The 24,954-nt window shown below is 42.7% G+C and overlaps 1 protein-coding gene across 3 annotated transcripts in view; it reads left to right on the plus strand.

The window, feature by feature from the left end:
* The first annotated feature begins 5,515 nt into the window (after positions 1-5,515).
* The window catches only part of LOC108702915 (unconventional myosin-X), a 55,906-nt gene continuing 36,467 nt past the window's right edge, over positions 5,516-24,954 (plus strand). Inside the window, exons 1-2 of one of the 3 annotated variants that reach the window (XM_018238696.2) lie at positions 5,516-6,032; positions 20,753-20,851. In XM_018238696.2, coding sequence (XP_018094185.1) covers positions 6,012-6,032; positions 20,753-20,851 — 120 coding nt within the window. In that variant the 5' untranslated portion in view covers positions 5,516-6,011. Of the gene's footprint in view, positions 6,033-18,738; positions 18,881-20,752; positions 20,852-24,954 lie in introns of those variants that run through there. The other 2 variants (XR_005964819.1, XM_041579284.1) reach the window with 2 other exon arrangements.

A 24,954-nucleotide genomic window follows, 5' to 3' on the forward strand; every position in this document is an offset into this window, starting at 1 on the left:
AAGTAATCAAATATCAGAGAAACACTTGATGTGACATAGTACAAATACCAGTATGGATGAGGAGAGAATAATTATTGAAGTAAATACCAGATGTAAAAAAAATAAAATGACTTGTTCTGCTGTACAACCCAGTAAATGATACCCCGGCATTTATCCACAAGCTCATCTGAGCTACATCTATTATACTGTAATAAAGGACTCAGCAGCCACATCCATCACATTTACTCAGAACTCATTAAATGGGGGGCCTGAAGAGGTTTTTTCCATGGAACTGGCTAATTATACAACAGTCAGATGAAAATCTACTCTCATTAGCAAGGCCTCACTTCTTCATTAGTACAAAGTGAATGGAAGGTTTTTTTAATTCTGCACTCTTAAGTCAGATGCCAGAAGGAAGCTGCCATGTTGGTTTTACAAGGTAGACCGATGGGAATCACTAACACTTAACCCTTATTACCATTACTGTTCATTGGTCCCAGGGGGAGCAAAGTCTCATCTCTCCCACCTATGGAAATGGTAGCCCTAGCAGATTTACTATTTGGAATTACTGGGCAATTGAGACAGGCATTATATAAGGCCACGGTCTCCCAAATAAATATATTTAGACATGGAAGGCAGAGGCTGAGATGAAGTGAGAGAGGACAGGAGGAGAGGGAGAGGAACGAGGCACAGGGGATGGCGTTTGCTGTTTGGATTTCTAGTTAGATGTGACGAGCTATGGAGAATCCCCCACTGCCTGTGTGTCAGCAAATGACGCATGACATCATCACGTATGTTTTTTGGCTTTAAATAGATGCCAGAGTCCTGCAGCTATGCCCGAAATGCGTCAAGCCTAAAATGTAGCATGCTTTTTAATATGGACAAATAAAGTTTTTGCTTTTAACTGACGGTCCAGTGTGCGGAGCTCCTTTCTTCTTCCTTCCTCCTAATACATGCGGCGTGGGACGCCAAGAGTTATGCATCAAGTGCTGCCAGTCTTTTACCAATCAAGGTTCGGTGGTCCCAAGGGGGTTTTTTTATTTATCTTTTCCCTGGGATCCATTGCCTGATTATTAGTTTACCTTGTGGGTTCCTGGGTGCGCTAAATTTACTATTTCTTAAATGATTCCTTTTGAACTTGGCCTTTTCACCATTTATTGAAACCTTTGCTGCTTGAAAATGACCCTTTGCCGGATTGACTTTGTTAACCTCTTAAACCCCTTGATATCCCCGAACTGTGTTTGGTGCCTGCTACTTCCTCCTTTGTCTGTAATTCCCAACTGGAGCCTTCGGGCCCTGACAATGGGGCTCTTACACACAGACCCGCGGCACGTCACGAGGTGGAAGACAGGGAAACCACACAACATGGCACAATATGGCTATTATGTACAATATTGGGATGTCTGAGTACACTCAGCCCCAATGCACTTTCAGTCATGGATCTGCAAAAACACAGCCCCCTTGTTTATCATCACTGGAGGCAAAATGTTTTGTTTGGGGCACAATAATGACTCCCTGTATCCAAAACTATATATTTATTGGCCAAAAAGGTCACTGCACAGAGTGTACTGCTCATGGCTAAACCCAGCACCGCACCCAGATAACACCCAGACAAATCCCACAATCTGACTATGGCAGTACATTGTGATCAACACTATCTGTGCACTGTGAATCAACACTTCAGATGAATGGCAAAGTGAAAGAGCCCTGCAGTGGAAAACTCCATGTGTGTTGGGTGCCTAAAGGATGCACAGACTGATGCTCCATGACTGATTGTTACATTGTTATAGAGAAGACTGATGTCTCAGGGTGAGACACATGTGGCTGCAGCTTGCCCCATGGGGTTCCTCTAACAGAACAGGGTGCATTAGTGAGATGGGGAGAAGGAGTAGGAGGGGCTACTGGGAGGGGGCAGGTGCAGTTGTCAGAGACAGGAAGCTCACAATAAGCTATTGGGGCAGGATGTAATTTCATTAGGTGTCTCTGTAAGGATATAATCTCAAGTCTTCCCTTGTTGGACAATTGATTTATTGCTGTGTATGACTGTTGTCAGGGTGCCTGCATCTCAGTGCAAGAATAATGACTCTCCCATCATCTGATATAAGCCAACAAATAACCCATGTACAGATATTGGTTTTGCATCCAAGGTATGGGGGAAAGGATCAAGGAACATGCAGGTGTGTGATCTGTTATTACTAAAGCTGTTTTTCCTTTCTATACACTTCTGCTAACTAGTCACATTAATAGCACCTCAGCGGGCACAAGTTTCGTTGGAGCTTTCTTAAATCCTAATGCAGTGGTCGCCAAGTAGTGGTATGGGAGCAACATGTTTCTTACAATCCCCTTGCTTTTAGGGCCTCAATACAGGTGTTTTTTTTTTAATTCCTCGCTTGGAGGCAAGTTTTGGCAGAATAAAAAGTCAGACCCTTATTATTTTGTCTTTGTTGTTTTTTAGCAGGAGGGATTCCTGATTTACCCTATAAGTATAAATAATAATAGTCATACTGTATTCTTCATGTTCCATGTTTTCCTAACATTGGTCAGAAGAGTGCGGGGAAGTCCAGTAATGAACCATCTGTTCAGCCTTTGACAGTACAGTGAGAGAAACTGCAACAACAACTAGAGAGGTACATTTCCTGAAGAAAATGTGAGTGGTGCTTGCCGTGGCAAAACTCAGGCCCAAATCTGATTGGCTGTTGTTGCCCCGCCCTTTTTTTCCTAATTGTGAACCACAGTCACTCAGTGACTAACATACCAAAGTTTGGGAATGCTGTCATTTAATGTGTAAAAATGGCAGCATTTCTATTTTTTCTATTGAAAATCAATGAATGAAATTTGATTGGTTGTTGGTGGCTCCGCCCACTTTTTCTAAACTTGAAGTGGAAACCCCCAGCGACCACATTTGTGATATTCAAGGTCCCTGACATCAATACTGAGAGAATGGCAGCCTTCTTAATTTTTCCCATTAAAACCAATCAAAGAAATCTGATTGGTTGGTTTTGGCTCCACCCACTTTTCTTAATTTTAATCCCAGTCCCCAGTGACCAACTGTGCCAACTTTGAGGAGGCTGCCATTAACCGTCTAAGAGCGGCAGCAGTTTAAAATTTTCCTATTTAATTGAATGGCTGAAATTTGATTGGCTGTTGTAGACTCCGCCCACTTTTTGTAAATTTTGGCTGCAGTCACCCAGTGACCACGGTGCCAAGTTTGGGAGCTCTGGCTTTATTACTGTGAGAATTACAGCTGTTTACATTTTCTCATTGAAGTCAATAGGGAAAATCTGATTGGTTGTTTGCGGCTCCGCTCACTTTTTTGGGTCCCCAAAATAGGACAGAAAAGTCACAACACCCATTCCCGAATAAGCTGAACGGTTTGACACCTCATTCATGGGTCTGCGACAAACTAATTATTCGATAAATTCCCCATTATAAGTCAATGGGGCAAATTTGGGGACCTCTCCTGCCCCGGGGTAAAACTTATACCCTCGTGTGGGGTATCATCTGACACAGGTCGCAAACCTCTTCAAATGTGGTAAATTTAACGTTTCTACAAGATTCCCTCTCTGCGCTAGAATCCGTCAAAAGTTGGCCTCAATGTTAATCTATGGGACTTTTCGGGGTGGTTAATTGCCCCCGCAAGGGGCAATTAACCACCCACCCCTTAGAAAAGTCATACCACCCCATTCCCGATTAAGCCGCACGATTTGACACCTCATTCATGGGTCTAGGACAAACGGTGCGGGACTAGTTACGCGCCAAACTTTCATATGGAAGAAGAATAAAAATAAGTTTGCAAGATAACAGTAGTGATGCTTTGCTTCGCAAGCACCACTAATAACAGTAGTGATGCTTTGCTTCGCAAGCACCACTAATAAGTTTGCAAGATAACAGTAGTGATGCTTTGCTTCGCAAGCACCACTAATTATACAAGCAACAGGCGTCTGGGAGGAGTCTGTGGCTGTGGGATAGCAGGTATAGTAGGGTGAGATAGTGACTATAGTAGCAGTGAGGATAATAACATCTGGGAAGGGACTGTGGCTGTGAGAAGGTAGGAAGAGATAATGACTATAGTAGCAGTGGGATAATAGTCTCTGGGAAGGGACTGTGGCTGTGGCATAGCAGGTATAGTAGGGAGAGATGACTATAGTAACAGTGGGATGATAGCTTCTGGGAAGGGACTATGGCTGTGAGATAGAAGGTATAGTAGGGAGAGATGGTGCCTATAGTAGCAGTGGGGATATTAGTCTCTGGTAAGAGACTGTGGCTGTGAGACAGCAGGTATAGTAGGGAGAGATGGTGCCTATAGTAGCAGTAGGGATAATAACCTCTGGGAAGGGACTGTGTCTGTGAGATAGGTAGGAAGAGATAGTGACTATAGTAGCAGTGGGATAATAGTCTCTAGGAAGAGAGTGTGCCTGTGGGATAGCAGGTATAGTAGGGAGAGATGGTGTATATAGTAACAGTGGATAATAGTCTCTGGGAAGGGACTGTGGCTGTGGGATAGCAGGTATAGTAGGGAGAGATGGTGCCTATAGTAGCAGTGGGATAATAGTCTCTGGGAAGGGACTGTGGCTGTGGGATAGCAGGTATATTAGGGAGTGATGGTGCCTATAGTAGTAGTGGGGATAATAGTCTCATGGAAGGGAGTGTGACTGTGGGATAGCAGGTATAGTAGGGAGAGATGGTGTCTATAGTAACAGTGGATAATAGTCTCTGGGAAGGGACTATGACTGTGGGATAGCAGGTATAGTAGGGAGAGATGACTATAGTAACAGTGGGATGATAGCTTCTGGGAAGGGACTGTGGGATAGCAGGTATAGTAGGGAGAGATGGTGCCTATAGTAACAGTGGGGAAGGGACTATGGTTGTGGGATATAATATAATATAAGTTATAGTAACATTTTATGACAGTGCTGTAAAACATGTGGCAGTTGGGCCAAACCTCCTATTCTATTATGGACCTAGCTATGGGTTAGTGACCTATATTACTCAGTAGCAGATTTCCCAGTATTCTTTTCATTTAAGACACCTTTCCTTTTGATGCTGCATGCATTCCTAGGTAGGACCAAATCCCAATTTGCCTATAGCGATGACACAGCAATTAAATATTGATGGCACTTTTGTATGGTGACATAAAAATCTTAATTCCACCTTTGTTATTGGGCCAGCAGGGGTCCACAGTGCTTCCAAACAAATAATTTTTATAAAAAGAGCCACATTGCGCTGTTAAGATTTAATTCTGTGACATTTACACGGAGAGGTAGTAATTTGCATTTACGAGGGTGGGGGACAGGATGCCTGCTGCCTTCCAGCTATTGAGGTACTATTGTAGCACACCTCCTTATTAACATAGTTTATAATTAAACAATAGTAAGGTTAACTTCCCCTTTAAAGCACATTATTGAATGATTCAACTGATGCGCTCATTGCCTCTTGCTTTGCCATGAGGGAGAAGGTCTGTCAGTATAGGGGGCGTTTCCCTGAGCAAGGCACGCCTCTCTGTGGGAGGGGCTGTCTGGGTGCAGCTGAGTTCAGTTAAAGCCCTGGTCAATGCAGGATCAGTGAATCACAGGAGACAGGAGCTATAGTGGATGTGATTCGGAGGGAATGCAACAGTGGGGGTCCAGTCTGGCTGAAGGGGATGTCTCCCCAGTAACCTGAGCAAGTGAGAACAAAGGACTGGCTGAGAGATTCACAGCTGATACATTGTAGCAGCCTGTAGTGGAGAGGCTGCAGCAGCAGCTTCAGGATTTGGGTGCTAATGGGCTCTTCCCACCTGTGTGACCCTTGTGCTTCAGGGATACTCTGCAGGGCTGAGAGGGAGAAAATTCCATTGGCCCCTTGATGCCATTTAACTCTTTCCTACCCAGCTGGTGCCTCGCTGACCCTTAGTGAGAAGTCTTTGTACTTTTGTTATCCATCTAAACTTCAGGAGAGCAGATCTGGGTGCTATAAAACCCTGTTCTTATATTTCTGTCTGTCCTTGGAATACGCAGAGTCCTGGATTATATACTGGCTGAGCTGAGGGAGACATGGAGGAATATTTCACAGAGGTAAGTGGAGTTGGGATTAAATCAAGATTTCCTGTTGGACTGCTGCAGTACCAGCCCCTTCTCTAGGGACAAGGCTTCTGTACTGCCCAATCACCCGCAATGCTTGTCTAACACATAGAACCAGGGTTGCCTTTAGTGGTGGGACACTGGGGCAAAAGGAACTCCATAATGTATATTCAAGCCTAAAGCTCCCCAGCTGTTGTTTCATTACGCCTCCCTGAAAACCATAACTGAACAATAGGATAACTCGGTATGATTGACAGGTTGCCTTACTATACACATATACTACAGCTGCAGACCACAGCCAAACCCCTACTTAAAGTGATATTGACACAATCTTGCCTTACCGTATACACATGTCAGTGGGGCACATCATGGCAAATCTGGTGCTTGGAAGAATCCTACAAAGAGTGGGCCCTAATAGGATAATTGGCTTCTGGGTTTCTGTTAGAGAGATTGTAAGCTCCTGTGGGACAGGAAGCAGTCCACTGTACAGACATGTGCATTGCTGTGTAATATGTCTGTGCTATATAATTGATGAAAGGAAGAACGGCAGAGGACTCCAGGCAGCTGGGTCAGTATGAGATGGGATGTGGTGGTAGAGAGGATGGGGGGGGATACTGTACCACACCCACTACATGCTGGAGAGGTCACATAAAGAACGTGGCAGTGCAGATATTCCAGTATATTCCCAGTTATGGGGATTTCAGTCTCATGCAATCCTGCCACATGGTTCTGTCTCTTGGGTAAGAGAGTTTCCTTAAGTTTGAGCTTTGAGTGACAGAGCCTCAACATCTGTTGAAAGTTTTAAGAGAGGGGCTGTGCCCACATGCATCTCTTCCCCAAAATGGTCCCAGGGCAGGTATAGGGAACATCTGTGTTTGCTTATGTGTCTTTACAATACAGCAACACTGCGGGTCCCTAGAGGCCACTAATATGTGTTTGGGGGTTTCCTTCCTCTCCATTTATGGTCACAGGATGCTGTTATGCTATGTCAGATGCACAAGTGTAAAATATAGAGACTGATGGGAGCAAGGTATAATTTCTGTAGAGCAATATGTTGGTGCTAGTAAATATATATGTGTGTGTGTGTGTGTGTATGTATGTATGTATATATATATATGTATATATATATATATATATATATATATATATATATATATATATATATATATATATATATATATATATATATAAAACCCACATTAATGTATGGGGCTTATTGCCCATAAGGGCCATAGTATTTAAAAGGTATGGGAAAGTGTCAGAGTGATGATAGCTGTTGAAATAATTTAAACCTCTTTAAAGGCAAAGTAACTTTAAAAGAAAAGTTGATCTATGAGACAGGCACATATGTACAACTGGGAAAGCATTTACAGGCTCATTATTTTCCTTGAAGGGAATTTTAGATCAGATGGTAACACAGCAGCTCTTGTTTTGCTTTGATATTGTTCAGGGATAAAAAGCAACCTGCAGGTCTCGAGAAACTACAATGCCCGTGGTTCCATCCCCCACCACTACTAGCAAAAAGGGATTCTGGGAGTTGTAACTATGCTGTAACTTGAACATCAAAGTTGCCACAGGAAATTACAGGTTCCAGACCTGTAAGAAGTGATTTCAATTGAAAAAATAGACAGGAAAAAATGTATACAGTAGAACCCCCCCCACACACACACACACACTCTTTGTTTTTCAGTGGACCAGAAAAAAATTGTGTAAATTCAGGGAAAATGTAAAATTGCACTACTTGAACCCGATTCTGAATTATACTCTGAACCCCAGTGCCGCAAGGCAAAAGTGCTAACCATTGTGCCACCATGCTAGCCATATTCCAGACTTAGATGTGCATTAGTGATGTGCGGGTCGGGCTTTTCCCAACCTGCATTCGCCCGCCCAAGCTCAAATTATGGGTCTCTTTTATAGACCCACGCTGACCCACCCTGCCGATGACGTCACAAAAGGACGCGTCTATAACAACTCAACCTGGAAGCCGGCATTTGGAAGGTCATTGGTGGGGAGAGCAGTAAGAAGAGCCTGACCCACACCTGCCGCGGGTATCAGGTCGGCCCGCACATCACTAATGTGCATGGCTGTATTTTTATATTGGTGGCCGCAGGTCTGTTCCTAGGGTGGCAGCTTTCTGGTCTCTCTCACTCATGTCTGAACAAGGAAAGGTTAACTCACTGATGGTTACTAGTATGTACTGTGAATTAAGTTGCTTTTTTAACTTTGTCTGATACTCTTCTGCCGGTAAAAATGCACTGGCCCACGGAACTTCCTGTAGCTGCCATTTTATCTGTACTTTCGCCTATGCAGTATAGAAAAATCAGAAAATGTTTGTTCTATGTTATACAGTGGGCTCCAAATATCACAAGGGTTTATGTACCACCGTCTATAAATAATAAGTATATTAGTCACGGAGGGGTTCTGTGACCATATACTGTAAAGACACAAGGCTGCAGGTTGAGTTATACAGGGAACTCTGGGTATCACTTGTGTATTGTAAGGGATAATGTACCACCTGCTGTAAATTATAAGGATATTAGAATTTACTGAGGGGTTCTGTGACTATATCAGGGCACAAGGTTGCAGGCTGAGTTATACAGGGAACTCATTGGGAAATGCTTGTTTCCTTAACCAGTTTCTCAGATTTAATCTTTGCACTGTTATTATATTCCCCCATTGGTGCTTTACAGACCATTGACAATAATAGCAAGAGAATGAGAGACAGACAGGGCCATGAGTGCAAATAAAGATAAGGGAACTTTACCCAATGGGATAAGAAACCCAAATGCTGAGTGCAGATGTCCCCTGCAATGAGTGCAACCTGCTCTATGTTCCAGAATCTGGGACTGATCCTATTATCTGCCTCTGACTGTGCAGCCTTTGATCCCTACTGACTGTGGAATAAATTTCCGCTCCCACACTTATTCCTGTTTGTTCTCCTTGTTCCTGACCATATTCACTAATGGCTGGGAATGAATTGAGAGCTTCTCCCCTGGAAGGCACCACTTTTGTTTTTGGCTGTAGCTATCAGATATCATTAGGTACAGGGAATTCATTAAACCTCATTCTGCGTCTTGCAACAGGCTTCATTCTCTATATAATGGTTAAACACATAAAACTTTTTTGTTGGTCTTGGGCTAATAAAAAGCCTCAGTTTATAATAGTGATAGCATACCTCCGAACTGTCCCGTTTTGAGAGGGACAGTCCCTCTTTTGACAGCTCAACCTGCAGTCCCTGATTTGTACTGAAATGTCCCCAGTTTCTCTTTGATCTGCTGCACTGAACAGCCAGAAAAAGATACAAAGTTTCTAACTTAATTGGCTCTTGGCAGAGAGCCCGGAATACATACCTAAGATACTTTTGTAGCAGTTTTAGATAAGATAAGAACTGATTCACAGCTGAAAGGGCAATTCACCTTCATTAGCAAAACTGTAATAACACATAAAAACCATAGAAATGTGTTCAAACTTTCATAACCTGCCAAATTTTATAAATGGGCATGGTAATTAGGGGGTGTGGCCACAAAATGGGCGTGGTCAAGAAGAATTTCGCTACGCTACGCTCGCCAAAACTTTTTATCCCTCTTTCTGTTTCCAAAATGTTGGGAGGTATGGTGATAGAAAAGGCAATAGTCCATGGCACAAAGAGCCCGAACAGGAGGTAGATATAATGGCATCAAGTTATGAACGATATTGATATAAAGAATATTGTTAGATCCTCTGAACACAGAGCTAAAAAGGGAATGGGGAGGCTTATAGGAAAGGGGGGGAGTTTATTGTACAACATCAGGAGTATTCACTACTAATATCACAATTCAGTTGTGTTTTCTCTCCTGATGTGTCTCACCAACTGGTATTTTATTGGAGGATGTGACGCTCCATCAGCAATGATCTTCAGTAGATTACTTTGTATTTAGGGTGCTACAGCAGAATAGCGTTCATTCATCTGAAGCTTATTTTCCAGTGGGGTTATTTAGCCTCTTCCTCATTTACTATCTTCCTTACACACTGTCCCACTGTTACAACCTCAGGCCATGGGCAGAGATAGTCTAGTGTGAGACAGAGCATTGGGCCACAATACTTCTAGGCCCAGCACCCTCCCTGCTTGCCTGCCCCCTCCACTGGGTCCACTACCACACACACCCTTATTTTGCATGACACACTCTGCTGTCCCACTACCCCACCATTTATTCTCTGTTCAGCTGTGCCACCAACGAAACCATTATATAGTACGGGGCCCCATGATTACTGATCACAGACATGTACAGCTCCATCCACTAATGCTTCCCTTAACATTTACAAATCAGTTGGGCACTGCATATAACTGCTGCTCTGCTTGCACCCCCCCTAAAAAATCATAACTCAGCCAAGAATTCTGAATTGTTGAACATTCCTGTTGGGCTTCCCCATGGCAAATTGGTGTCCAAGAGATCTGTTATCTCACTACTCAGAACAGCTACCTCTAATTTCTGTGTGTTATTGCAGCTGGGCCCTCCTGCAGTGTGTGACTTGGTATTTCTGGCCCGGTCAATATTCCGGTGTTCTATGAGGTGATGCATCCCTACTCAGGTTTGGGCTGGAGCCCATTATACCATCATGCAGTCATTCTAAACAAATACCCAGCCAGTTTCCTGAGTCGGCCGCTGACACTCGTTTTCATGTGAGTCAACGTTATAATTTCTCTGCCAGATCAGTAGCCGGTTTCCCCCATGGAGTTCATATAGCCAAATATTTGGAATATTTTGAAAGGGAGGGGGGGCTTTCATTCATTTAGCATCTCACTGAGGATTTATGTTAAAGCCTTCACTGAAAACATTTCTCTAATCAACTTCCCAATATACAGATGTAACACATTATCACTGGTTTTATTGTTACTCTTAAGGGTAAGGGCACACGCTAAGATTCGGGAACATTTAGTCGCCCGACGACAAATAGCCTCTTCTTCGGAAAACACCTCATGAGGAAACTTTGGGCCACTTCGGAAAGCAAAGCACTCCAAGTGCCATCCCGCCGTCAATTTCGATTCTAGCCAGCGGGAAGGCTTTTCGGGGAGATTAGTCGCCCGAAGAAGAGGCGATTTGTCGCCGGGCGACTAAATCTCCCCGAATCTTCACCTGTGCCTTTACCCTAAACGTAATTGCTTTTGACAGCAGGAAACTTCGGGCAACACGAAAAACAAAGCACTCCACGTAATTGCTTTTGACAGCATTGTTTGCCTGTTTATAATTGCTGCATTGCTGGTTCTGACACAATGGGGCAAATTCACTATGCGCCGAAGCCCCTACGCTAGCATCAATTCGGTCATTTTCATTACTTCGCAAATTCACTAACGAACGCTGGCGTAAATTCACTAGTGTTACTTCGCAGCCTTACGCCTGGCTAATTTGCACAACGGACGTAACTACGCAAATTCACGAACGTGCGCATTGTACTGAACGCTACCTTTTACGCTAGACTTCCTTCAGACCAGGCGAAGCGCAATAGAGTAGATAGGGATTGCTTCAAAAAAAGTTCACATTTTTTCCAAGTCCCAAAAAACGCTGGCGTTTTTTCTATATTATGGGTGATAGGCTGAAAAAGATCGAAAAAATTTTTGGGGCTCCCCTTCTTCCCCCCTATATTTCCTAACTCATGGCAACTTAACTATACAGTGGGCACATGTGTAGGGCAAAAAAAAAATTTTATTTGATGTTTTGAAGGTTTCCCAGGCATTTGTAGTGATTGTACGTATTCCTCCATTGAAATTAGAATTTGGCGCTGTATGCAAATTAACCATCGCTAGCGTAACTTCGCTTCGCTTAGCGAATCAACGCTAGCGCAACTTCGCAACCTTACGCTACCCCTGAGCGCAACTTCGGATTTTAGTGAATTTGCGGAGTGCTGGCGAAACTACGCCTGGCGAAGTGTGGCGAAGTGCCACGAAGTTACGCCTGGCACAACTATGAATCTTGGTGAATTTGCCCCAATGTGATCAAAAGTAGCTCTCCCCCAGCCTCTGGGAGCTCAAATTCACACAATACCTTTCTAGCTTTTGTTTGAAGAGTCAGAACCAGTAGAGCAGATCAGAAAGGGCCTAGTTCTTCCCAAACACATTGCATACCACCCAACTGTCCCATTTTTCACAGGACAGTCCTGATTTTGCCAGCTCATCCCACAGATTGTTACTAAAATGTCCCAACTTTATCTTTGATATCCTGCACGGAACAGCCAGAAAAAGGTACAACGTTTCTAACTTAATTGGCTTTTGGCAGAGAGCCCAGAATTTGTGCCAGGTGCACTTGGACACTTTTGTAACAATTTAAGATAAGCAGGTCTCTTGAGGAAACTGTGACTTGCAGCTTAAAGGGCATTTTACCTTCATTAGCAAAACTGTAATAACACATAAAAACCACAGAAATGTGTTAAAATTTTCATAACATGGCAACATTTTGTAAAATTAATATGGTAATTAATATGGTCAAAACATTTGCCATGCTCCATGCAGCAAATCTTTTTTTCCCTCTTTCTATTTCCAAAATGTTGGCCGGTATGCACAAATGAGTTTAAAACGTTAGACACATTGGGGGCTTTAACAGTTTTTATCAATTGCAACTGGAATCTGTGTCAGGTCATACAATAGATATATGCAACATACCAGTGCATATTTATTGAGAGTCGGATTTTCGAAGTCGCCAGAAGTGACTTCGGAAATCCGAAGCGATTTGTATGCCATCCTGCCGGCATTTTGGGGAGATTAGTTACCCAAAGTAGAGAAGATTTGTCGCTGGGCGACTAATCTCCCCATCTGCCACCACCCTTAGCCACAAGGCTGCCCATAGCCTTGCTTTTCATTGACAAAAGAACATTGAAAAGAGAGCTGGACATTCTGCTATGGACATTCTGGCCACGCTGTCAGAGATATTGATCACATAATGGAAATGATATTGCACAGAGCTTGCTAGCAGGTACGGTAACTAACGATGCCCCAGAGACATATCTGGCAACTTACCCTGCTTATATCTAGCTGTGGCAGTATGGATGCATTGATAGATCAAGTATTATCATGCTCAGCCCACTGGGCCACGGCATACTTGGAAGGGCACAGACATTTTGCATTTATAGGTCAGTTGAAGTAACCACATTCTGGATCTTTATCGAAGAATTCCTGTAAATCAGTGCTGTTGATACAATGTGGTCTTTGTTTTCCTGTCTCTTTAAGGAACCCCTGTTATACAGATGCTCTGCCTTGCACAAAGACAACATTTCACCCCCCCCCCCTTTATAAATCTTCCTTTCCCAGTCTCATCAACCAGTGGAGTTTTTATTTCCCCACTAGGCTGCTAAATGGAGGGGAAAGTGTTAATAAGCTGACATGGCTGCTCTCTCCCCCATGGACATTCATCTGTAGTTCACCAGGGGAACATGTATTTCCCCAATTTTTCTCAAATCTCTCCCCTTCCCCCCAGGCTCTCAATTCCATTAGCAGATTCCAGCTATTTGCCTCATATTTTATTCATTGCTGTTTGGGCAGTGAGAAGACGTCCATTCTATATGATACAGTCTGCAACATCTTTATACCCAACAACATTACACTGATACAATGTACCTGCAGGTATTTGGACAGAGATACCATGTTACCAGACAGGATTGTGCTGCTGTCGTATTTCTCATTACCCAATCACTGCTCTGTACCAGGGCCAGAACTAGAGGTAGACAGAAGAGGCAAGTGCCTTAGGGCGCAAAGCTTGGGGGCACCAGGCAGGTATCTCATAAGCAGCCTACTCCTAGTCCGCCACTGAAAAATGTTAAGTGGGTGACGCTCTGGTCAAAGCGTGTTGACACAGACCCCTCCGCGCTCATTTGCGCACGGTTGCGCACGCGCGTCCTCGTTTGCGCACGGTTGCGCACGCGCGTCCTTGGTTGCGCACGATTGCGCACGCGCGTCCTCGTTTACGCACGGTTGCGCACGGGGTTGGGGCGCCCAACAGGCACTGCTCTGTACCAAGCAATCCTAGAAATGCTCTGATAGAACTGTTTCCTAATTACACAGGTACTGTCCTGTAGCAACTACTCCTAATAATGTTCTTCTGTGATTCCTGTCTTATTCCCTAGAATCCCTAATCATTGGCCTGTACCAACTAACTACTCCTAGTAATGCTTTCATGTGACTGCTTCCTCATTCCCTACTCACTGGCCTGTACCAGCTACTCCTAATATTGCTCTGCTGTGATTGCTTCCTTACCCCACTGTCCAATAGTAACAACTACTATTAATGCTCTCCTGTGACTGCTTCCTTATTCTACACCACTGCCCTGTATTAACTATTCCTAGTAATGCGCTCCTGTGACTGCTTCCTCATTCCCTACTCCCCTACAGTCGGCTGTTTCCTCATTCTAGCACCACAGCACTGTATCAACTGTTCCAAGCAATGTGCCAACTGCTGCTTTATTTTAACCCCCCCCTCCCCGCCTGGCCCTGGCATTTTCAGTACACGGATGCCCAAACATCCACTACCAGCCCACTTAAATAGTGACTGTCTATGGCATCTTACATCAGCACCCTGTACCAACTACTAGTAATGTTCTGCTGTGACTGCTTTCTCAATCCCTGCTAGCTTCCCTGTACCAACTACACTTAGTAATGTGATGCTGAAAATGTAACGTTTGGTGATACCTTTTATTGGCTGTGTGTGTGTGCTGTGTGCTCTGAAAGCTTTGAATTTTTACTTATTCAGTTAGCCAATAAAAGGTGTCACTAAACTTTACATTTTCTGCATTTTTTCAATGGCAAACACGGTACAACATAAATGAATGTGATGCTGTGACCGTTTCCTTATTTCCCCCCACTCACTGCCCTCTCCCCTATACAAGTTACTCCTAGTATTTCTCTGTTGTGAATGCTTCCTCATTCCCTACTCACTTGCCTGTACTAACTACTCCTAGTAATGCTCTACTTTGACTGCTTCCTCATTTCTCACTCAGTGCCTGTCCAATCTATTACCATGGTACTAACCGCTGATATTGCTCTGCTTAGTTGTTTCTGCCCAGGATACTGCCCTATTCCATCCCTGTGGGCAAAAAACATGAAATTTCTTTTACCGAAAACCTGAGTGGTGCTTATGGGATCCCAGGTGCTCAGCTGGCAACTGGAATTTCGAATGGCTCCTCTGGGGAAGCCTAAAGCTTTTCTGGAATGCAGAGCTGGGGGACAGCAGGGGGATGTAGAGTGTTTGTAATAGGGGTCAGGACATTGGGGGGGGGGATGTATTAGCAGTCTACTCCCCCACTAGTGAAGGGAGTGCAAATATTGCAGGCAGTGGTGAGGAAATCTTCAGGATGTTTTATTCCACCTTGTGTAGCGAGGCCACTAAACTGCAACAGAGTCTCCAGTCTGAATCTGATGTGCTGCAGTCTTGCCGTTTGGCTCTTATGTCACGTAGTAGTGTGTTTAGCCCTATGGGATATTTCTAAAATGATCAATAAGCCTGGCAAGTGCTCTAGACTTAGGTGAAATATATGTTATTATACTAATAGTATTTTTTTCCTTGTGTGAATAAGACTGCATGATTGTTTGAGTTAAGCTGGTCATAGACACAAGGATAAAGTCTTGTTTCATATGATTGTTTGACCATGTGTGGATCGTCCCTACATTTTTTGTACCATAGCGATTGGTCATTTATTTAATGGGACAGGTTTGAAGTTTTCTGTCGGCTAAAGATAATTTCTCTGCATGTGTTGCCTATCTGACGATATCAGTGGGTGACACTAACTAATATTTGTTTGACAACTTTTGCACGATTGCTGGCTGTGAATTAATGGCCAAAATATTGTCGGATTTGTTCTTTTCACTACTTTATATTTAATCTGAATGGTTAGTTGTAGGTCAAAAGATTGCACTGCACGATCGTTCGTTGGACATAAAGATATATCTGCATGTCTATGGCCGGCTTGATGTGCCTACAACATTCCTTCTCTGTATATTGTTTTTGTGTTGATACATATGTGCAGGAGGCTGGAGCTGCCATGTTGTTTCCCTTAGACAGCCAGATAGCACATAAGTAAATTTACTTGGAATTTATTTTAGGGGTTATACCTCCTTTTAATAAAGACCTTTAGCTTGTATAGCAGCCCTTGCAGGTCATACATGGTATACCCCTCTATTACAAACCCACCACAACACCTGGAATTTGGAGGTTTCCAAACTGCAGCAATCAATTAAAAGCATCACTAAAATCCTACTGGTGTCTATTGGCTCCTATGATCTCACATTCCTCCTCAAGAAAATCACAGTTGCATCTCCTGTGTCCAAGCCTTTTAGCTACAATTAGTTACAGGTACTTTGCTGAGAACAAGCTCCTTTAGAATAATCTTCTCTGATCTCTGTATTCAGTCATGGAAAAAAATGTTATGGGCAGAGAAACCAACAGTTCACTGCTCTCTGAATAAAGACGGTTCATTGTTATCATCATGGATTTAATAATGGAACTTTAATATGCAACAACTCTGTTTTGTGTTGTAGGTACAGGTATAGAACCTGTTATCCAGAATGCTTGGGACATAGGGTTTTCTGGAAAATGTGTCTTTCCATAATTACGATCTCTATACCTGAAGTCTACTAAAAAATATTTAAAACATTAAAAAAAACCAAAAGGATTGTTTTGCTTCTCTAATACAGAGTAACTAAAGCTTAGTTGGGATCAAGTACAAGGTACAATTTTATTATTACAAAAAAAGGAAATTATTTTTAAAAATGTGAATTATTTGATTAAAACAGCCTATAGGAGATGGCCTTTTTGTAATTTGGAGCTTCCTGGATAACTGGTTTCTGGATAGCAGACCCCATACCTGTACCAGCAGGGAGTCAGGGAATAAGTCATGACAAAATGTAATGTACAGCCACAACACAGTCCCTTCCTAGAGACTGTTATCTCCACTTCTACTATAGGCACCGTCTCCCCTCTACTATACCTGCTTTGCCACATCCCCAGTCCCTTCCCAGACTATTATCCCACTGCTACTATAGGCACCATCTCTCCCTACTATACCTGCTATCCCACAGTCACAGTCCCTTCCCAGAGACTATTATTTTACTGCTACTATAGACACCATCTCTCCCTACTATACCTGCTATCCCACAGCCACAGTCCCTTCCCAGAGACTATTATCCCACTGCTACTATAGGCACCATCTCTCCCTACTATACCTGCTATCCCACAACCACTGTCCCTTCCCAGAGACTATTATTTTACTGCTACTATAGACACCATCTCTCCCTACTATAACTGCTATCCCACAGTTCCTCCACAGAGGGCAATATGATTATGGGTTATATTGATGACTTATACAATATTCTTCTTGAGTTGAGTGCATTGTTATGTCAAGTTCCGGGGAGGTAGCTGTTACATGTACCCACTTTTAAAGGCTTTGGGCATGGATAAACCTTAATCCGCTTAAAGCTGTACCGCAATTGTGAACTGTCACCCTCAGTGTGTGCAGGATACCTATGCATGAGAATTGCACATAAAACCATCCTGGATACAATGTCACCCCCTGTTCTACAACTGCAATCAGTCTCTCTCCCTCTCTGGGGAAAAAATGTTAAAAATGTGTATATATGTACAAGTGAGTTATTTAATTTTTCCAGTTAATATTTCCCCAGGTGTATCGATATGCTGATACCTGAAGTAATGGCAGTGGGGTAACTTGATGGCTATGGCCCTTGGGGTTATGTCCTTGTATAGTTTGCTAATGTGTTACAAAAATTATTTTGGTTTTACACGTCCATTAAAAAAACATTTTGGACAATATTGGCAACACCCCTCAATCTACCTTAATGTATCCTATGAACCCCCTTTATCACAGTAGTGACTCTCCAGTTATAGTTGAGCTACAACTCCCAGCCAAATGTTTTCAAAGTGTGTGCTGGGAGTTGAAGAGCAACTAGGATACCAAGGTTAGTCTCATCTTTAATAGGCTGTATAAAATTGCAGTTTATTTGTGAAGTGAGGTGTAGTGAGATGTATGTGCCTAAACCGTTTACATTCAGCATACCTCCCAACATTTTGCAAGTAAAAAGAGGGACAAAATTTTTTTTTCGTACGCAGCACAGCAATTTTTTGGACCACACCCCTTTCTGTGGCCACACCCCCTAATTACCATGTTTGTTTTACAAAATTTGGCAGGTTATGAAAGTTTGAAAATATTTCTCCTTATCTAAACTGTGTTTTTGTGTCTCAAAATTGTTACAAAGTATCTTATTTGCACCTGTTGGCTGTTCTGGGCTCTCTGCTAAAAGCCAATTAAGTGAGAAACTTTGTTTCTTTTTCTGGCTGTTCAGTGCAGAGAAAAGAGGGACTTTCCAGTACAAATGAGGGACTGCGGGTTGAGCTGTCAAAAGAGGGACTGTCCCTCCGAAAAAGGGACAGTTGGGAGGTATGCATTCAGTTCCTGTGATGTCCTATAGAATGCTGAATTGCACAGGGGATAGTGACAGGACAGCATAGCTGTCACTCATTGCAGCTTTACACTGAAATTGACTTTGGTGAGGAAGGAAATCATTTTCTTCTATTTCATGCCTGGTTTGTGCTGATCATTCTGATATATCAACTGTGTCTGGCAGTGCAGTTTTGTTGGTGCTGTCATTTGTTATAGCTCATTGGCCATTTCTTGGCACTGACTGACAGTTGACTGACAACCTTGCTAGCCAATGAAATTAGAATTTTATCTCCACTCCACTGAACAGAATATTGGCACCGTCACCAGGACCTCTGCACTATCATTGCTTTAACATGCAGATAAAACAGCAAGGAGATCCCCACAGTTATGCCATTAACAGACATACTCTGGTCAGAATGTTTATCATGGGTAAGTGAAATTGATTCAATTCTTTATGGCTGGCATATTTTTATGGGATCTCTCTGTACAGTCTATGAGAAAACAGAGGGTCTGTTCCTTCTGAATTATTCTTAGTACAGGGAATTACCTATGCTGCCATAGTTCTATGGCATCTTCTGTACAAGCTATGATTTGATTATTAAAGACCTAATAGAATCTGTTTTAGGCAGTGACACCCGCTCAGATTCAGATGTCGGACAACTTTGGAAAACAAATCCCGGTGGTGATTTACATTCTAGCTGGCGGGAGGCAGTTCGGGGAGATTAGTCACCCCGAAGAAGTGGAGATTTGTCGCTGGGTGACTAATCTCCCCGAATCTAAGCAAGTGTCTCTGCCCTTAGACAAGGAGGGATGAAGCCTTCCCTGTATTTCTCAGTAATACAAGAAGACTTATTATTTACTTTGGGCTATTTAGTGCTGAAAGTTAAAAATGCGCAGACAATGGATAATGGAATCGCATGTTGCTAATTTGATCCTCTGTGTATCTCCTGCTGTTTGGCTTTTGCTCAGTCTGGTTACCTGCTTTCAGCTCTCACAGCATGTCATGTCCCTGCTACCTCCTGCTGTCCTGGTCCCTTGCTCAAGGCACTGCTTCTGCTTGATTAACTCTCCCCCCCTCATGTCTGCCACCCTATTTATAGGGACAGAAGCTCACCTTGTACCATCTGTGTCTGATGTAATGAGCAAGGAGAAATGGAATGGTATGCAGGAATGTGTTTTCAGAATGGTAGGATGTGCAATATAGACACCGTAAATGCAGTGGTGTAACTCAATTTCCTCCCCTCCCCCTGCTCAATTAAAAAAGATTGAAATGGGTTGGGAAGGGAGGCTAGAATGGATGCTGCAGTAGGGAATGTTACAATTGCTAATATTTCTTTATCTAAAATTCAACTGTTACATTGCATTTTTGGATATTTACATATCATGTATTTATATTAGGGATGCACCGAATCCAGGATTCGGTTCGGGATTCAGCCAGGATTCGGGCTTTTTTTCAGCAGGATTCGGATTCGGCCGAATCCTTCTGCCCAGCCAAACCGAATCCGAATCCTAATTTGCATATGCAAATTAGGGACGGGAGGGAAATTGCATGACTTTTTGTCAGAAAACAAGGAAGTAAAAAATGTTTTCCCCTTACCACCCCTAATTTGCATATGCAAATTAGGGTTCGGATTCGGTTCGGTATTCGGCCGAATCTTTCACGAAGGATTCGGGGGTTCGGCCGAATCCAAAAAAGTGGATTCGGTGCATCCCTAATTTATATAGTGTCTCTGTATACAACATTCAAATATACATAATAGCAGGGGTATAATCGTCTCTGGAAAGGGACTGTGGCTGTGGGATAGCAGGTATAGAAGGGAGAGATGGTGCCTTTAGTATCAGTGGGATAATAGTCTCTGGGAATGGACTGTGGCTGTGGGATAGCAGGTATAGTAGGGAGAGATGGTGCCTATAGTAGCAGTGGGGATAATAGCCTCTGGGAAGGGACTGTGGCTGTAGGTTTGCAGGTATAGTAGGGAGAGATGGCGACTATAGTAGCAGTGTGATAATAGTCTCTGGGAAGGGACTGTGGCTGTGGGCAGTAGTATAGGTCAATTGTCAGCACTCCCTGATTTTTCAGGAGTCACATTTATTTGTCCCCCGCTGGCAGGGAAGATCAAGGTGAGTGGCTTTATCATGGGAAAAACTCACCTTGATTCAGTTCCCTAGAAGCCAATGTCTCTGCTGGAATGACCTGACTGTACCTGAAGTTAGTGGGGCAGATGCAGTAACTTGGTAGCTTTTCTCTTGAGTTGATGATTTTGCCCCATAGATTGACTTTTTTCCCTTTTTCTGTTCTAGGGAAGTCGCGTGTGGCTGGTGGAGAAAGAAACTCTGCTCCCCGCAACAGTGACCTCCAGCAGCGACGGAGATGTCTTGTTTAACAGCGACTACGGGCAGGTAACTGCATCCAGCTATGAATTATGCATTATTAAAGCAATAGCTTAAAATGTAAGTTGCCAGATATGGATCAATATTGATTAAATGCTGAGGACAATGTATTAAAGGCCCAGTGGAACCCCTGAGCAGTGTAGGACCCCTGGGCTGCGGTTCTGATTCTGCCATCACATGACATCGCTTCTCACATCACATGCAGTAACATTAAGGCTAAGGCCACACTAGGCGATAGCGCCGCGATTTGACTCGCGGCGACTTTTCGCCGCGACTTTTAAGCCGCAATCGCTGGGGAAACTTTTGCGCTGGCGTCTATGGGGAATCGCGAAAAATCGCCAGCGTAAAAACACACGCGGCGATCTTTTTTCTATTGTCGCTCGAAATCGCCTAGCGAGGCAATTTCGAGCGACAGTAGAGAAAAGATCGCCGCGTGTGTTTTTACGCTGGCGATTTAGAGCACAAATTAATTCAGTGAACTAAATGATCCAGAAATTGGCTTCACAATGTTGCAGCAGCAGCGTCTGGGGAAAGTCAGAAACCATTATCTTTTCATACTGCAGATCTGTGCTATATACGGTAGTTTCCTTTGCTTACATTGAATCCTTTTAAGGTGCAGCAGGAGTCATTATAAATAACTTCATGTTACTTATAAATACCCATGTATTCCCACAGCCCTACCTAACAGCGTGCCAATGTGATGGAAAGTAGATAATGACATCAAATTGCCTTATTATTCACCCCCCCCCCCGATCTGATGGTTATTACAAGGTTATTTCCTAATGCAGTGGGGAGAAGCATTAATGTATATGATATCTCTCTGACTTCTACCCTTAGTATCTTGTAAATAATGTAAACCTAGGTGTGGAATGCCAGCTGAGGATGTTGGGAACTTCAATAGTGACAGTTGTAGTTGAACAACAACTGGAGGACTAGTGAATACACCCTGACTTTCCTGAAGATGGACCCTGTTGTTCTGTGGATAACATTGCACAAACCTCGCCTGGAAGCCCAGCAGCTGCTTACATATGGGGAATATGTTTAGTTAAGGGATTCTTTGCATTCCACATTCTGACCCATTTCGTGCTAAAGGATAGTTACTCACTAAGACCCCCACAGAGAGTCTGTCCCAGCAAATTCTGGGGGCTAACGTACAATTGACAACCCCACTTCCTGTTGTGCAAGTCTTGCCCAAAGCCCAGGGATAATTGAGAGGATCTATTAGTTACCAGATAAAAGAATGTAGTGATACAGATATGGTGGGACATACAATGTGGCTGTAGTGGTTATGCTGTCAGTACAGGCAGTTTCTTTCTACATGAAGAGCATGGAAGGATCATACTTGTCTGTGTCAGCACGAATATATACACGCAGAGACCATGGGGAAAATAGGGAAGGGTTATTGTCTTCTCTACTTTGGTACCTTTAAATATAAATAAGGAACACTAGATAGTTAAATAATCTATAGGGAAAGAGACAGGAAAAGTGTTGGAAATGTTACTGCTTCCACTACTCTCATTTCCCCTACAGAAATAGTGGTTGGTGGCACTAGATAGGTACCTAATAAATATATATATATATATATATATATATATATATATATATATATATATATATATAGAGACAGAGATAATGATGCCCACTCTACTTTTTTTTTTAATCATGGGGTTGATCAGTGACCCCCATTTGTTCAATAAGAGGTGATTTATTATTGAGTCTGCACAAGGTGCCAGTCAATAGGAACGATTTATCAACTTGGCTAAGTCTGAGAGAAGATCATTATGCAGAAATGCAGATATTGCCCTCTTGGTGCTTATAAGACAATAAAGCAGTTACACAGTGCACATATACAGTCCCATATGCAGTGCACTCCAGTATATAGTCAGCACATGCCTGGGTGCTGTCTCGTGTATCATAAATAGAGTTTCCAACAATAGACACTCTCCAGGACTTTCTAATGCAATGAAAATATAGAAAAATGTATTTGTCAACATTTCAGTCCTGTTTTTGGCCTTTCTCTGTCTTGAATAAGCAGGGTCGGATTGGGCCAGTGGGACACCGGGAAAAAAAACTTGGTGTGTCCCTGGCCTGGACCTGCTATTAGCGCTGCTCCCTGAACTAACTTCCAGCCCCTGGTTGCTGCTGCGAGCAGGAAAAAGGGTAGGCCCGGGGAGGGGGGTCAGTTGCTGCACAGGGGGGGGGGACCTGAGGTGCCTTTGTCGCTGGGGCGGAAAGCCCAGGAGGGGTTGGGGGCCCCAAAGCAGCAGCCCTGGTTGGCCCCCAGTCTGACCCTGCTAACTGTTTAAGGTAGTGGGTGGGTGTCTGGAATCTCTTGCTTATAAAAAAGAAGGGGCACCCAGCTGTTGAACAGACTTCAGCTCGTAAAATAATAATAATAATTTAATCTTCATGAAAAAGTTTCTTTTATTATGTGTCTTTGCTTAGATGTACAGACAAGACGTTCATGGAACAATTTCACATTTCATTAATGATACAAGTATAGGTTCACATTTCATTAATGATACAAGTATAGGATCTGAAAATCTGTTACCCACAAAGCTCCAAATTACTGATGGGCATCGCCAATTTGACTCAATTTTTATAAAATAATTCACATTTTAAAAAATGATTTCCCTTTTCTGTGTTATAATAAAGCAGTAGCTTGTACTGGATCTCAATAAAGATATCATTTATTGTTATTGGAGACAAAACAATCCTATTCAGTTTAATTAATGTTTAAATTATTTTTAGTATACTTAAGTTGTGGTGATTCCATTTTACGGAAAGACTTCTTACCCAGAAAACTCCAGGTTCCAAGCACTCTGGATAACAGGCCCCATACCTGTACTTGAAGTGCCAGGGCCTATTTTGAATATCAGTCTGAGTCTGTTTCAAGTCAAGAGTGAGTTTATTGTCATTTCATCCATATACGTTTGTACAGTACACAGTGAAATGTGTGAACAACGTTCCTCTAGGACCATGGTGCTATACACAACATAGATGTACCAGACAACAGACAAAAAGTGCAAAAATATGCAACTCCTGCAAGACAGGACAGCAGATGTAATATGTTAAGTAAATAATGCTAAACGTCAAACATGATGGGTGTATCATTGTGAAAATACAAAAAGTCTGTCTGAAGCATTCTTTTTGCTCCTTTAGAGATCCCCTATAATAATTTCACTTCCAGACAGAGTTTTTACATTTTTTTTAACAATATGGTATTTTTAGCCATATTCAATTTTGAGTTTATTTCTCCTTTAAATAGTCCAATGGCAGTGCAGAAAATGATTCTGATGAGATCTAAGTGACCTGTGATACAGTTAGTTTTTTGTGTTTATCTTCCCCAGTACATTAAGATGATACAACTCATTGTGTGCCCAGAACATTCCTTCTCTGTATATTTGTATTTATACATAACACACTTGCATACGATTTGATCAACTGAATTTAGAAAATAAAGGCATTCAGTTCAAAAAGGCTCATGGGAATTTGCAGACTGTGTATAGCTCAGGTTCCAGGCTGTAGTAGAGCTGGTGACTAGGTATAAGAGTTGTATAGAAATCCATCATATCTGAGTGGCTGCCACTGCCTCAAAGGCTTTGTAAGACACAATGTGCAACGTGAGAGCAGAACGGACAGAGAGACAGATCTGACGCTTCTGGAGCAAATACAGTGGTGTAATGAGTTTCCTTGAGGAAGTCACTGGGGCAGCGATACCTCTTCACTTCATTAAGTAGATAAACAGCTTGACATTTATAGGGGAAACATTGCTAAAATTGGATCAGGATATACGACTTCATATTATTATGGCAGTTTCCATTCTTCAAGGTAAATGCAACTACTGTGTAGTATTCTAATAGAAACAATATAACACTGCCTGCCCATATGTATAAATTACAAATATACAGAGATGAAATGTTCTGGGTGCCTAATAATCTATACCTTTATATTGTACTGTCTAAGGGAAACCATATGACACCTCTCATGTATAAATACATATATGCAGAGAGAATGTTCTGGGCACAAAATAATCAAAGCCTCCTACTGTGCTGTCAAAGTTATGTGACAATGCCCAGTGCAGTTGTGTTCAGTAGCATTGCAAGGAATAT

Source organism: Xenopus laevis, chromosome 9_10S (assembly GCF_017654675.1).
Source record: "Xenopus laevis strain J_2021 chromosome 9_10S, Xenopus_laevis_v10.1, whole genome shotgun sequence".
In the NCBI taxonomy this organism is placed as follows: Eukaryota; Metazoa; Chordata; class Amphibia; order Anura; family Pipidae; genus Xenopus; species Xenopus laevis.